General features: G+C 44.2%; 1 protein-coding gene across 2 annotated transcripts in view; it reads left to right on the forward strand.

The window, feature by feature from the left end:
• The window catches only part of mcm3ap (minichromosome maintenance complex component 3 associated protein), a 68,593-nt gene extending 52,996 nt beyond the window's left edge, over window positions 1–15,597 (forward strand). For both annotated transcript variants that reach the window (XM_084063155.1, XM_084063156.1), the window contains 11 exons: window positions 1,739–1,807; window positions 2,455–2,589; window positions 3,029–3,182; window positions 4,418–4,694; window positions 5,709–5,806; window positions 7,343–7,736; window positions 9,031–9,324; window positions 10,414–10,540; window positions 10,910–11,101; window positions 12,889–13,051; window positions 14,211–15,597. In XM_084063155.1, coding sequence (XP_083919281.1) covers window positions 1,739–1,807; window positions 2,455–2,589; window positions 3,029–3,182; window positions 4,418–4,694; window positions 5,709–5,806; window positions 7,343–7,736; window positions 9,031–9,324; window positions 10,414–10,540; window positions 10,910–11,101; window positions 12,889–13,051; window positions 14,211–14,387 — 2,080 coding nt within the window. In that variant the 3' untranslated portion in view covers window positions 14,388–15,597. The remainder of the gene's footprint in view (window positions 1–1,738; window positions 1,808–2,454; window positions 2,590–3,028; window positions 3,183–4,417; window positions 4,695–5,708; window positions 5,807–7,342; window positions 7,737–9,030; window positions 9,325–10,413; window positions 10,541–10,909; window positions 11,102–12,888; window positions 13,052–14,210) is intronic.
• The last annotated feature ends 419 nt before the right edge of the window (window positions 15,598–16,016 follow it).

Here is a 16,016-nt window from a genome sequence, read left to right on the forward strand (position 1 = left end):
TGGCTACTGTAGACTGCCTATCAATTTCATGAGCCTGGGTAGGGCCACCTGGCCTGGCGGAGATCTGCCCTTTAGCGTAGCAGCACAGCAACAGCAAGTGAAGGCAAATTTTAACTTAAACAGGAGCTGCGCTGCGGAGCCCTGCTTCTAAAATTTCGCAGTTTTGCGTGCTTCAGCACCTCAAGCCCGTTGGATAAGCCACCACTGAGTGAACATTACATGAAAGTGTTGAATATTCAACCAGCTGGGTTTAACGAGACAGCGGCGCAAAATGAAAATCCGATGTTTCCCAAACGTGCTGTCACAGATGATCCAACCATCTTATAACAAATGTAAGCATATGCCAAGATAACCGAGTTTATATAGCTGATTCTGAGCTAAACATATTTGTTTAATTTCGAAGTTTTTATATTTAAACTTTATGATGAAAGGCCGCGGCGGCCACACACATAGCAGCTGTTGTTAATGAGCAGCACAAAGCAGCTTGACTGAAGCCGATTGAGAGCCAGCTCCTCGCAGCGCGCACTGGAGCGGAGGTTTCTTTGCGGGAGGGGACAGGGGAGTGGAAGTTTTTTGGGCATTTCATTCATTTTTATTTGTCCAAAAAATAACACTACCGTATATTCTCTATCTCAGCTACGGACACTTCGTACTAGTAGCCTACAAGGGACAGCGAGGCGAGTGCAGTCAATGCACTGACTTGCTGCGACGCTGATATTACACTCGCTGCGACGCTGCCTTTTACACCCGCCTTCTTTGGAACTGTATCCTGTGCAGTCCACACACATACATATATGCATGCTCACAGCTGTTTCCGTTTCCTTTGATTCTCTCTAGGCCGGATATGAAACCTGGCAAAGAAAATGGACACCAATCTTTTTTGGTCGAACTTTTTTATTTTATTTTTTTTATCGCGATAATTACAGACCCCGCGATAAAGTTATCATGGATTTTTTTTATTGCGATATACGATAATATCGTATATCGTCCCACCCCTAGCTTGTATATCTGCTATTTTTGAAAAATCGTGAAAATGTGTGCAAATCTTTGAATATATACATTTTTAAAGCAAACATTTTTAACTAAAATCTTTGCTTCTGATGTCATTTTGGGGGTCCTTGACATGAAAAAAAGAGCCACTGATATTATGACGACATAAGTTTTTTCAAAAAACTGTTGAATCCCCCAGAAGCAAAGATTTGAGTTACAAATGTTCGCTTTTGTAACTCAAATCTCAAGATTTGCAAAAAAAAAAACGATTTCTCAAAAATAGCAGATCTACAAGCTCATAGCGCGGCACTTGAGCTTGTAGATCTGCTATTTTTTGAATAGCCAAAGTGTAAAATTATGCTTTTTAGCTCAAATGAAAATGTGACACAGATGCTTCTTCAGGTCTTACCACATTGACTGCCTGAATTATTTTCACTGCCTATTGTTATTCATGCCAGAGATTTTTCAATGAAAAAAAAAAGTACTCAGGAGCCGAGATACAAAATTTTAAAGTTTTAAGTTAACAAGGAAGTGGATGAGAGTAAAGATCTTCGAAAGTTCATATCTCCTTGGTCTTTGGGTCAAATAAAAAATGTTTTAAAAAAAATGATTTTTTTTTTTTTTTTTTTTGCTAAAATCGACTTAACTCGATCTTGGCAGGCAAGTGATGAAAAGCTAAAATCGAGTTAATTCGATCTAGGCAGTCAATGTGTTAAAGGGTTAATCCATATTTAATGTTTATTTACAGGTTTGATCAGATGAGACAGGAGGCCATGCATCAGATGAGAGTGCAGTACTACTTCCAACAGCTGTTGAAGTAAGTCACTGTGACTCAACCAATGACTACAATTTACAATGTAGGCATTTATCAGACGCTCTTTATCCAGAGTAACTCACAATAAACAAGGTAAACACATACATAGAATGCAGAGAGACAGTGTAGTGTCTCAGTAAACTAGGATCACAGGTAAACCAAGAACCTATAGCATCAGTCTAAACAATAGACCACCATCTCTATTTCATCATGCGTCTCGCTAGCCAATCAAAGCACACCCTTTCAACATATGGTCACGTGTCACGTGAAGCTTGACCAATGTTAGCTTGGTGGACACACGGAAGGACGAGAACGAAAACATAGTCTCCTGGCGGAGAGAATAATGGTAATGAATGTCAGGTCATATTTGACACAGTCACTTCCTCACAGTGTCAGTTCAACTTCCTCTGCTGAATGGTCACTTTCCATATACAGTACCTCCAAGGGAATATACGCCTGTAGCTTGCTGCACTCATTGGCTAGCTGCAGTATCAGCCCCTCTGGCCGCACGCGCACACACACACACACACACACACACACACACACACACACACACACACACACACACACACACACACACACACACACACACACACACACACACACACACACACACACTCTCTTATCTTCTTTTCTCTTCACTTCTTCAGTGAGAGGGTGTGGAGACCACTGGATCTTCCAGCGCTGGTGATGGAGAACTTTCCCAACCCACCTGACAGGATCTACTGGAAGACCGCCGTGCTGCTGCCTGGAGACCATGATGGACACACCAGCCTGGAGGACAGGTTAGAAGATCCACTAATCTTCTAGGACCTGTGAAGCATTGTCCAGGGTGTTTTATGGAAGGGAGAAGAGTCTAGGACGTGCGGAGCGTTGTCCAGGGTGTTTTAGGGAAGCGATAAGAGTATAGGGCGTGTGGAGCGTTGTCCAGGGTGTTTAAGTGAATGGAGGAGAGTCTAGGACGTGTGGAGCGTTGTCCAGGGTGTTAGGACGTGTGGATCAGATCATATCTAGTAGGTATGGTTGTGTACTCGGTGCGCCGGGGGGACGGGGGGGGGGGTTGGGTGACAGCAACTGGGAGCCAATGGAGGGAATGGGAAGAGACACGAGGGGCTTCAGTGAGCAATGCATGTTGGGAGGGCATTTTCTTTCCTTCTCCTTTTTTCCATCGTAAACGTGTTTATGGCGATGTTACAATGACACTTCCTGTCATGTGACGTGTAGGATCCTGTCTGATTGGCTGGAGGTGAAGCTGGGCGGAGACAAGAGGTCAGAGGTCACAGAGAAGCGGCCGGACGGTGCACTGCAGACGCTCTACGTTAGCAACACACTGCACGACGACGCACAACGCACACACACACTACACATCAGCATCAAGGTACGCACGCGCGCGCGCGCACACACACACACACACACACACACACACACACACACACACACACACACACACACACACACTACACGTCAGCATCAAGTTGCAGGTGCTCTCTCTCACACACACACATACCAGCATCATGGCTTGAAGCAGATCATTTTTCGTATTCATATTTGAGTGCTTGAGTACTTTTTCTTATTCGTATTTGAATGCATTGGTCAGTCCCCAGTTCAAATATGATCATTTTTGGGGCTTGCGGCCTGAAAAAGTTGAGAACCACTGCTCTGATCGATATGATATAGGTAGTATCGGTGATCTTCATGTAGAAGGGACTATTGGGCAGCAAAACATATTTGAATATTTAATTATATTATATACTATATTTATTAGATACACAATCTTTTTTTTGCCGTTTTCTAATATTTTTTGACTCGCTTTTCATCAATTAAAAACAATTCCAATATTTTTTCTAAGGTATTTCATGAATAAAATCTAAAATCATAAATAAATAAAAACAACGTTCAAGAATTCACAACGGGGCGCCAAGCGAGCTTGTAGATCTGCTATTTTCTCTAGTTTGGATCCAGGGCAAACGTCTAATTTCTCACAACGTTGTGAGCTTTTAGATCGGCTATTTTTGGCAAAGAGATTTAGAGAGGCAGGTACCCGATATGCTGCTTGGCAAAGGTGAAACTGAATTGATCCCAGTGTATGGCGGAGGACAATTTCACGATAAATTGAAATCTCTGCGGTACGATTATTGTGAGCGTTTTTTTTATCACGTTAAACAATAGTAACGATTTTCGTCCGATCCTCTACATCAGTGGTTTTCAACCTTTTTCATGCCAAGGACCCCTAAATTGATATACATTTGTCCACGGACCCCCATCTGAAAATGTTTTGTGCCAGGGACCCCCAGAAGCAAAGATTTGTATAAAAATTGTGCTTTAAAAAATATATATACTCAAAGATTTGAACACATTTTCAAGATTTTTCAAAAATAGCAGATCTGCAAGCTCGTAGCGCGGCACTCGGTGCCGCGCTACGAGCTTGTAGATATGCTATTTGTGAATAGCCAAAGCTAAGTGGTTAAAATGATTGTGACGCTATGTTAACTCATTTTGCTGGGGGACCCCCTGGTAAGGACCCCCCCCCAAGGACCACTAGTGGTCCCCGGAACCACTGGTTGAGAACCACTGCTCTTACATCCAAATATTTCCCCTTCACAACATGCCAAGGTGTCCCGCGGGCCTCTGAGCGAGGACAGCCTGTTGAAGGTGGAAGAGCGTCAGGACCTCCAGGGGACAGGAGGCCTCGTGCTGCTGCTCCCTGCCCAGGCCGGAGGAGCCTCCTCTGCGGCGGGGGGGCAGGAGGACCAGGACGTGGCCCTCCTCTCCGCTCTCCTCCAGCTCAGACAGCTGCAGCAGGTGAGCAGCTGGCACTGCCCTCTGCCCCTGGTCATCCTGGTGCCTGGGGCCTGTGGCACCGCCGCCGACGCACCCCAGCTGGAAGAAGGTACAGTACCGTCTACACGCAGTGGTGTAAAGTAACTAAGTACATGTACTCAAGTACTGTACTTTTAGTGCAATGTTGAGGTATTTTTGAGCGGTGTAGTCGCTCCTATAAGTGGGTTTGGGACCCATCCGTTTCTTTCCGTCGTGAAAATTGGTCTTTCGCTGTACCGTGATTGGCTCATTGGTATTCAGACCCTTTGCTCAGTACTGTGATTGGCTAGCGAGACGCATGATGAAATTAATAACTATAAATAGCACCCCTCACTTGAGCTTCTTTTTAAATAGCACCGCTTACTTCACACTGGGTGTGTGAAGTGTCACAGCAAAGGGTCTGAATACTTATCTTTGCAGGACGTGCTGTGATTAGCTAGAGAGACACATGATGAAATTAACTTCGCTCATAAATAGCACCGCTCACTTCACACCTTACTGGAATGTTTCCATTTTTCAGCACTTTTACTGGTACCGGCTGGCTGATGTGGTACCACCACATCAGCCAGCCGGTTCCCTGTTCTTTAGTCCAATAAGCCTAATTATGTTCCGTTATATATTGTCGCTTGGCGAACGTAAGCTTGTTAACGTTGGATCATGTTGCAAACACTCCAGACACGACAGATAAAATGCGTCGTAGTTTTGTAACTTTTGTAGCTGCTGTGAGTGCAACATAACTGTCCATTCAAGTGTGTGTGTGTGTGTCTTGTCTTTTTTCTGAACTAAAATGAAGACAGATTTTAGCCCAGTCTTTATTTTGTTAACTAATGTGCGCTACATTATTTAGATTTTTTCTGCTGTGCTGCGCGCTCATTCCTGAGGGACTAGTGGCGGCGCGCCGAGCCAGCAAGGTCAGGATTTAGAAGGCGTTTTAGGATCGGCCTCAGGTCTAAATGGGTTAATGGGTTATTTTGTTCACAGCTCTGATGCTGGACTCCTCTGGTAGACGGTTAGGGTTAGTTACATGGTGTATGTATGTAGATAGATAGATATATTGTATACATAATGGTTATTTTGTCCACAGCTCTGATGCTGGACTCTCTGGTAGAGGAGGGGCTGGTGTCTGAATACACACTCATCTACATCCCTGAGACCACCTCTGACCTGCAGGGATCTGAACAGGTAACACACACACACACACACACACACACACACACACACACAGAGAGGGTACATGCTGTGTTGACCTGTGATTCGTGGAATGAGCTGCACACATAATCGTGTGGGTAGCACCCCCAAAATGTGCCAAAATCCCTTCAGTTGCCCTATTGCACCAGGGTCCTTATCCTGCAGAGACAAACGTATTTAGCAGAAGCTCTTAATCCAGACCAACAAAGTTGCAGGACCCATGCTCAGGACCCGTGCCAGTCAGTCACGTATTTAAGTAAAATACAATACCGATGGTATTATTAAAGGGGAGAAATAATCGACCGAAATAACGTTTCCAATGTGTTTTTTTTTTACTTAATTAAAACATGGAAATCATCTGTGTCATTTTAGATTTTAACCACTTCAACCATATTTTATACTTTGGCTACTCAAAAATAGCAGATATACAAGCTCATAGCGCGTCACTTCGTGCCGCGCTATGAGCTTGTAGATCTGCTAATTATTTTTTAATCGTGAAAATTCGTGACGATCTTAATTAAAGCAAACATTTACTCAAATCTTTGCTTCTGGGGATCCCTGGAACTAAATATTTTGAGATAGGGGGTCGGCGGCCAAAATACATATCCTTTTGGGGGTCCTTGACATGAACCACTGATATAGCAACACAAGTTTAAAAAAAATAAAAATAAGGATTTAGAAGACATTGTAGAATCGGCCTCAGGTCTCAATGGGTTAATGAGTTTTACATACATTATAAATAATATAATTGCATCTTTACTATGCGTGGACCGTCTGATGTTACTGCTAAGCCATTGCTACATGGGCACCGCCATTACCGTTTACAAATCTGTTTTACTGAAATCACGCTCAAAGTCTCGTCTAGCGATACTTCCGCCCGCCATTCTGGAGCCTGGAGGGCTATATACAGATATATATACAAGACAAAACTATTTTCGAGCGACGGAAATGAGCGGATTTAGCCTAGATCTAAAGACGTCCGTTCTGAGCTGCAAGGGGGCAGGGGTCCCCGAAATCATAACATCGCTCGTTAGGAACTGGGGGTCCGGGACCACTCTCATCATGACTTAACAACATAAAGATCATCAAGGTAGGAAAACACCAAGGGTGTTTTTGTTACTTAACCCATTAAGACCTGGAACTGTGTCATTTTTAGATTTGAGCTAAAAAGCATTATTTTATACTTTGGGCTATTCAAAAATAGCAGATATACAAGCTCATAGCGCGGCACCGAGTGCCGCGCTACGAGCTTGTAGATCTGCTATTTTTGAAAAATCTTGAAAATGTGTGCAAATCTTTGAATATATATATTTTTAAAACGAACATTTTTAACTCAAATCTTTGCTTCTGGGGGGTCCCTGGAACAAAATATTTTGATGGGGGTCCGCGGCCAAATACATATAATTTTGGGGGTCCTTGACATGAAAAAATGTGAGAACCACTGATATAGACATGTAGAATCGGCTTCAGGTCTCAATGGGTTAAGTAACAAATGTGAGTACTTTTTCCACTACTGGGTGTCTTTTACAGGTGAGCCAGGCCATGGTGTGGCTGCTGTCTCGGTCTCCTCCCTCCGTCCACATGTCCAGCCAGACTCTGGTCCAGCTGGTGGAGAGTGGCCTGACTCGAGAGTTCACGTCCAGACTGTGCGTTCACCACGCCGAGCGCCGGAGCTCCGCCCTGGGCCCCGAGGCCCCGGGGCCCGTCATCGGCCTGTACAACTCCGTGCTGAGCCACCTGGCCGAGCTGGTCAGCTCCCAGGCCCTGGCGGCCCTCTCCTGGCCCCCGGGAGAGTTCTACCAGGCCGAACCCCGGCACCTGCTTCCTCACGTGGGATGGAACTCCGACGGCCATCTGGCCTGGCTGCGTCAGACGCTGCTCAACCTGCAGATCCCACCCTGGGACCCAGAGCCCACCCAGCACGGTCAGTGGAGACATTTATTCATTTATCATGCTGAGGATATTATTTATCCTTACTTTTGCCTGCTCATTTCTTAGTGTCATCACTTCCAATTTCACTTGTTTAATCTATATCCTGATTGAGTTCTCTATCCTGATTGGATAAAATTGGAAATGAAACTGAAACTGAAACGAAAATGCATGTTCTGTTTTATAAAGAGCTGGAGAGACAAGGAGACTCCTTTTACTGAACAAACACTCTATATCAATGAGTACTATCAGAATATAGAGCTATTTAACACTTATTTTAACCAAAGAAAATCACTTACCCTACCTTTAAAAAGTAAATGTAGGAAACAAAAAAATAAAGGGGTATTTACTCGCAACCCATAAAAATTGGTCCACAACCCGCATATGGGTCCCGACCCACTGTTTGGGAAACAGTGTATTAGAGGCTTTTAAAGTTCCACTGCAGTGCACTGGCTCCCCCTGCTGGGTACAACAAGTTCCATTAAAAAAATGGAATAAAATCATTATCATACAATTATAAGGCTTCACCTTCATGTGTCTGTCTAAATGGAGCTATGCCTTGAGCTTGGCTGTTGTTGGAGGTTTATCTACAGCTCTGCAATTTGAGGACCCCCTCGAAAACAAGATGGTGCTTCTCAAGGGGTTTGTCCGCCAATCAGATTGTGAAATAAACAAAAATAGGTTTTATTGGCTGTCAAACTATAAACATCTCGGTCTACCAGTACTATTATGTTATGTTAGGTTAATGTTTGTTATGTTATATTGTTTGTTAACCCATTAAGACCTGGAACTGTGTCATTTTTAGATTTGAGCTAAAAAGCATTATTTTACACTTTGGCTATTCAAAAATAGCAGATATACAAGCTCATAGCGCGGCACCGAGTGCCGCGCTACGAGCTTGTAGATCTGCTATTTTTGAAAAATCGTGCAAATGTGTGCAAAACTTTGAATATAAATACTTTTAAAGCGAACATTTTTAACTCAAATCTTTGCTTCTGGGGGAACAAAATATTTTGATGGGGGTCCGCGGCCAAATACATATCATTTTGGGGGTCCTTGACATGAAAAAGATTGAGCACCACTGATATAGAAACATACGTTTTTCAGAATACTGAGATTTAGGAGACATGTAGAATCGGCTTCAGGTCTCAATGGGTTAATGTTTAGTTTCAGCCTCCTGGTCAGAGCTGGTCTCCTCCATCTACCAGTACTTTTATGTTATGTTAAATTATGTGTAATATGTATATTGTATGATTAATATTTTATGTTATGTTATACTGTGTTTTCAGCCTCCTGGTCAGATCTGTGTGCGTCCATCTACCAGTACTGTTCCCTCATCCCAGCCTCTCGTCACAGAGCTCCTCTCCTCATGTCCAGACTGGACCACCTGCTGCACAGCGTCAGCCTGCAGGGGTCCCAGAGGGTCCCGACAACCTCCCGGACCCCCCGGGCCCACCGGGGAGGGCCTGGAGGAGAGAGCCAGAGCCCCACATACGAACAGATTCCCTGGGACGACATCGTGCTGCTCTGCATCGACCACAAGATGAAAGACTGGCCCTCTGCCGGACCCCCTGTCTGTGAAGGTCTGTGTGTGTCTGTCTGTGTGTGTGTCAGAGTCCTGCAGCGGGCGGGGTACCCGCGGCTACCCGACGGCTACCCGCGTTTGACGGGAGAAAACGGGTGAAAAATATACTTTTATTAGTTCACGGGGACGGGTGGTTCTGAACTAAACGCAGGTGGGTAACATTTGATTGTGAAAATCAGAGAGCACTGTTTCCGCCCAAACAACGTCACTTGTGTAACTTAACACATTGTGTGCCAGAGGTTTATTAAAATAGGGTACATCTAGTGCCAGCATATCTTCCATCCACTTACGTTGATATGTTTCGTGCTGTAGAAGCCCAGACGCGGAAGTGCATGTAAACAAAGCGTGCGTGCGAGGCGGCTCACTTCCACCACGTTAAAAAGAAATGGAGATATTAAGCTTTTAGTCAAGGAGTTAAAACGGGTCCATTATTTGACGGGCGGTTCTGGTTCGTATTTGGAAATAATGACGGGTGACGGGTCGGTCTACGGATCTGATGATTGACTGGCGGGGTGGGCACATGTTCTCAAAATTGGACCTGTGCAGGACTCTCTCTCGTCTGTGTGTCTGTCTGTCTGTCTGTGTGTCTGTCCGTCTGTCTGACAAGCCTCTGCTGCCCAACATGCCACAGGTTGTTTGTGCCAAAGTCTCCGTGCCAAAAGTCTTAGAGTTCTTAGTTTCTGCCCTTAGCCCGACCCGGCCCTGTCCCAACATGTATGCTGATTGATATCTAATAATGATAATACTTATAATGGTCTTCTGTCTGTGTGTATGTATTAATTATGAATTGCAAGCTGGTGTTGTGCACTGAATGTCCATTTGATCTAAAAGCTCACTGAAGCTCACAAGAACCTTTAAAGCCAGGAACGCCTCTGTGTTTTAGTGTTTTAGTTATTGCTATAGATATAGCAACATAATTTTTACATTATTGAAATTTGTCTCATTCACTGTGTGTGTGTGTGTGTGTGTGTGTGTGTGTGTGTGTGTGTGTGTGTGTGTGTGTGTGTGTGTGTGTGTGTGTGTGTGTGTGTGTGTGTGTGTGTGTGTGTGTGTGTGTGTGTGTGTGTGTGTGTGTGTTTGTGTGTAGAATCAATCACTGAGGACGGGGAGGTGTTGGTGTATTTCCTCACAGAGACACTAGGGGGCTTTCAGCCCCCTGAGGAGTGGTCTCAAGCTGTGAGACGCACACACACACTGAGACAGCAGATAGAAAGGTACACACACACACACACACACACACACTGAGACAGCAGATAGACAGGTACACACACACACACACACACACACACACACACACACACACACACACACACACTGAGACAGCAGATAGACAGGTACGCGTACGCACACACACACACACACACACACACACACACACACACTGAGACAGCAGATAGACAGGTACGCACACGCACACACACACACACACACACACACACACACACACACTGACACAGCAGATAGACAGGTGCACACGCGCATACACAAACTTATTTTTTGTCCTTTTTTGACCATTTCTGCCCATTAGCCTGCATGTGTAAAGTGTTTAACATTGAACTGTGTGTGTGTGTGTGTGTCCTCAGGGTGGCTGCAGACAGTGGCGGACCCCCCACCTCCACACCCTTCAGATCACAGATGTTCTCCCGGAGCCGCTTGGACCCCGCCCCGCCCCCTGCCGCCCCGCCGCTGGACGTCACACACACCCCCAGCGCCCTGGACCTGTTACCTCAAAGAGTGTTAGAACGCCTGCATGAAGAGACCGCTCTGAGCCACAGGTACACACACACATTTATACAAAGATGTTTGGGCCTGCAAAGCAACCAAAGACATGACACCCCCATAGCTTCAAGATATGATCCAACCCTACAACCCCTCCCGCTCACTCAGATCAGCTATCACAGTAATGCTGTCTGAACCTTCCCTAAAACACCCTGGACAACGCTCCCCCGTCCTCGACTCTTCTCTCTTCTCTAAAACACCCTGGACAACGCTCCCCCGTCCTCGACTCTTCTCTCTTCTCTAAAACACCCTGGACAACGCTCCCCCGTCCTAGACTCTTCTCTCTTCCCTAAAACACCCTGGACAACGCTCCACACGTCCTAGACTCTTCTCCATTCCATAAAACACCCTGGACAACGCTCCACACGTCCTAGACTCTTCTCCCGTCCATAAAACACCCTGGACAACGCTCCACACGTCCTAGACTCTTCTCCCTTCTCTAAAACACCCTGGACAATGCTCCACACGTCCTAGACTCTTCTCCCTTCTCTAAAACACCCTGGACAACGCTCCACACGTCCCAGACTCTTCTCTCTTCCCTAAAACACCCTGGACAACGCTCCACACGTCCCAGACTATTCTCCCTTCCCTAAAACACCCTGGACAACGCTGCACATGTCCTAGACTCTTCTCCCTTCTCTAAAACACCCTGGACAACGCTCCACACGTCCCAGACTCTTCTCTCTTCCCTAAAACACCCTGGACAACGCTCCACACGTCCTAGACTCTTCTCCCTTCCATAAAACACCCTGGACAACGCTCCACACGTGCCAGACTCTTCTCTCTGCCCTAAAACACCCTGGACAACGCTCCACATGTCCTAGACCAGGGGTGGGCAACTTTGTCGATGGTGAGGGCCACAAAATTTCCACACTCACTCTGGGGGGCTGCATTGTTTATTGGCAGGGACCCACCCCTGTTTATCGGCACTCCCGCCAGTAGAACCCCATTACTGAAAAAAAACATAATAGTCACATATGTGATAAATCAGTGATATTAACTATTATTATTTGTTGTAACTTTGTTTTTATTTAGCATTTAGTAATGCTTCTATCAACTTACTACAGCTGTACTGCTAAACAAAACTTCACATTCCTGAGTATGCCTTTCAGATTACTGCTGTAACCTTGGCTTAGAAATATACAAAAATGAACACTAGAATTATAGTTAACTGTTAGACTGTTGTAATTAAAATGGTTCATGGAAAGTTGCATGTTTGGAACAGCTGAAGGCAAAAGTTCACCATTTCGGATATGTTTAGATTACTTTGTTTTTCTTTGATTTCAAAAGTGAAAAAAAAAGAAAAAGATATATATTCTTGTTATGCTTTTCAATCAGCGCTTGTATTTGTATTGTTTCTTGTATTTTCATATTGTATTTTTGCACCGTATGTATTGTAACATTGTTGTTTGATATGTTGTATAGCACTTTGGTTGGCCTCGGTCATTGTAATGTGCTCTATAAATAAAATTTGAGTTGAGTTGAGTTATATATATATTTTTTTTTATTTTTTTATTTTTGGCCTGGGGCCGCATTGAGTGACGGTGCGGGCCGCATGCGGGCCGCGGGCCGCCAGTTGCCCATCCCTGTCCTATTTTCTTCTCCCTAGAATTGACCTTGTTGTTTATTGACTAGAGTTCATGTTTACTCTGCTTGTTACAATTATAGTCTGGGGCGATACAGATGCCCCAGACTCGGAGGAGGCGTCTACCTCTATATGTCTATGGGAGTACTTACAGTGACAAATATCACCCCGCCCCCTAATCTTTGTTTCTTCCTGCAGGAGCACAGAGCAGCTCCAGGACTGGCTGAACGCGGACCCTGTGGACCACCTGGCCACGCCCCTCTTCATGCCCTCTTCCACCCTGCTGGCCACACCCACCCTGCTGGCCACACCCACCTGGACGCTGCCGACGCACCACAGTGCCACCAACAGGCCTCCATGGGTAAGACAGCCCAGTCCTCTAATTGGTGCAAAAACAGCCCTGTCCTCTGATTGGTGCTAAAACAGCCCTATCCACTGATTGGTGCAAAAACAGCCCTGTCCACTGATTGGTGCAAAAACAGCCCTGTCCACTGATTGGTACAGAAACAGCCCTGTCCACTGATTGGTACAAAAACAGCCCTGTCCACTGATTGGTGCAAAAACAGCCCTGTCCACTGATTGGTACAAAAACAGCCCTATCCACTGATTGGTACAAAAACAGCCCTGTCCACTGATTGGTACAAAAACAGCCCTGTCCACTGATTGGTGCAAAAACAGCCCTGTCCACTGATTGGTGCAAAAGCAGCACTGTCCACTGATTTGTGCAAAAACAGCCCTGTCCACTGATTGGTACAAAAACAGCCCTGTCCACTGATTGGTGCAAAAACAGCCCTGTCCACTGATTGGTGCAAAAACAGCTCTGTCCACTGATTGGTGCAAAAACAGCCCTGTCCTCTGACTGAAGACACATCACAATTATCTTTCTTCCAACCGCTGCAGTGGTCATTCTGGCACCCAGCACCCATCACATGTCTCCCATTGCACACATTGTAATCCTGGGTGCTACTCTCCCTCTGCTAGCCTAGGGAGAGCCCAAAACTGAGCTCATGCCTCCTTCAATGCATGAGGAGCTACCAAGCCGCTTCTTATCACCTGACAGGGGGGAGTTTCCCCGGTAGGACGTAGCGAGTGGAAGGAACACGTTATTCCAACCAGTTCCTTTCCCCTCCATCAGATTATTATAATTTTTGGACAGTTCAGAAACCCTCTGTAAACTAGGATAACAGGTAAACAATGTCTAAACAACATGCTATCTAAATAACATGTACATTTGAAACTATGGAACACCAGGTGAACAATGAGCCTAGCATCTGTCTTAACAGATCTAAATGACGCTTTAACATTGTGGTCAAGAAAAACAAGCCGAAGTAACAACAAACGTGAGAACAAATGACCACGTTATGTCTGTTACATCATAACTAGGTCAAATGCTAGGAGGTGTCTGAAGAGGTGACTCTTCAGATTATTATTATTATTTGACATTTGAGACCCCTTATAGTTATTATTATTTGACATTTGAGGCACCTTATACTCATTATTATTTGGCATTTGTGTTCTAGGAGGCGAAGCCCGAAGAGACGTCCAGGAAGACGCCTCTGTCTCTGTCCTCAAGAGGGACATCGGTGTCTCTGTCCAGACGTCTCCAGGACCTCCAGCGTCAGATAGCGGCGGGTCAGGAGGAGGAACTGTCCTTCAGACTGAAACTGGACAACCTGATGAGCATCGTAGACGACTGAGTCCAACAAACTGGACAACCCGATGAGCATTGTAGTCTGAGTCTAACAAACCGTGGTTCTCAAGCGCTTTTTAATTCCAAGGAAACTACCTTGACTCTGAGCGTGTGCAAGTTGGAACCAAATGGACCCAATTTGTACACGCTCAGAGTTACAGATCTCTAAGGGTCCATTTGGAACCCACTCAAGGAACCCTGACGGTCCCGGACAGACCCCCCCCCCCCCCAACTTTGAGAGCCACTGGTCTCCAAACATCGTGTTTTACGTTTTACATCTACAAGCTTGTGGATGGCCAGTTTTCTTTCGTAGCGTGACATGAGTATAAATGAGCTTTAATGATTACATACATGTCTCTGTGATTGATGGATTGATTGACGGCACATGTTATCATTTCTTATGTGTCCCATTAAGAAATGCAAACAAAAGGTTTAGTGCGTGTTTCTACACAAATGTTCAGAAATCGTAACAAAATAGCACATCATCCACATTGTTTAGAAGTTTCTTGCATTTCTTGAGAGATTACGTTGAGTTTAGACGTGGTTAAAACTATCCATCATATTTTGATCCTATGCCTTTGTCTTAAAGGAATACTTTACAAAAAAATATATATGTTTTTCTTATCAATTACTCACCCTGTGAAGCCTTGAATTCATGGACATTTTTCTTTTAGTTTTTCGCTTATTCCTGAGCCAATAATCCAATATTTGAATAGTTGAAGTTGATAGGAGACCAATCTTAACAAGAGCTAAATCATATTTAAAACATTCTCTTTGAACCTGGATCATCAGTGATCACACAGTGAGAGCTGTTGTGGAGTTTATATTATTATTGTATATAGTTTTGCTTTGGTCTCCTACCACCTATACAGTACCACCAAAAAATCCATTAAATCAAGGCTTCAGTAATTGAGATAAGGTGAAGTATTCCATTAAAACAAGACTGAAGTTTTGTCAGGTTTTTGGTTAAGTGTTTTTAATGTTTTACGAGCAGTTTTAGTTTAGCAGTTTTCCTTTTGTATTTAATAACATAAAAAATGGCCGTCGCTTAAAGTGTGTTAATATGGATGCAGATTTTTGGCCAAAATGTAAAAACTACAGTAGAACAAGTGAAATTTGCCTTTTCTTTTATTTCTCTTATTTGCTGTGATACTGTTTTGTTTTTGTCTTTTTAAGCTATATTTTTGTCAAACATTGAATAAAACTTTACATTTACATTCTCCTACAAAATAATGTCACTTTACTTGTTGAAATAAGTGTTAAGTAGCTCTAAACATTGTAATAGTAATCATTGCTATGGAGTGTTTGTTCTGTAACAGTGTTAAATAGCTCTACATTGTGATAGTCATTGCTTTGGAGTGTTTGTTCAGTAACGGGGGTCTCCCTGTCTTCAGCTCAAGTCAACAGAAAATATATCTTCAAGAGGATACCAATTTCATCCAATCAGGAGAGAGAACTCATACAGGATAAACAACTGGAATTGAAGTGATGACTTGAAGAAATGAGCAGACAAAATTGGCACTGGAACATTATAAATTTGAAATCGCTTTGGTTCTTTTCTATTATAAATAATTAAATGAACATAGTAGACTTCTTACATTATAACAAATTTATAAAGCTACAATTATAAAGCTCA

Source organism: Gymnoscopelus microlampas (assembly GCF_963454915.1).
Source record: "Gymnoscopelus microlampas genome assembly, chromosome: 7".
In the NCBI taxonomy this organism is placed as follows: domain Eukaryota; kingdom Metazoa; phylum Chordata; class Actinopteri; order Myctophiformes; family Myctophidae; genus Gymnoscopelus; species Gymnoscopelus microlampas.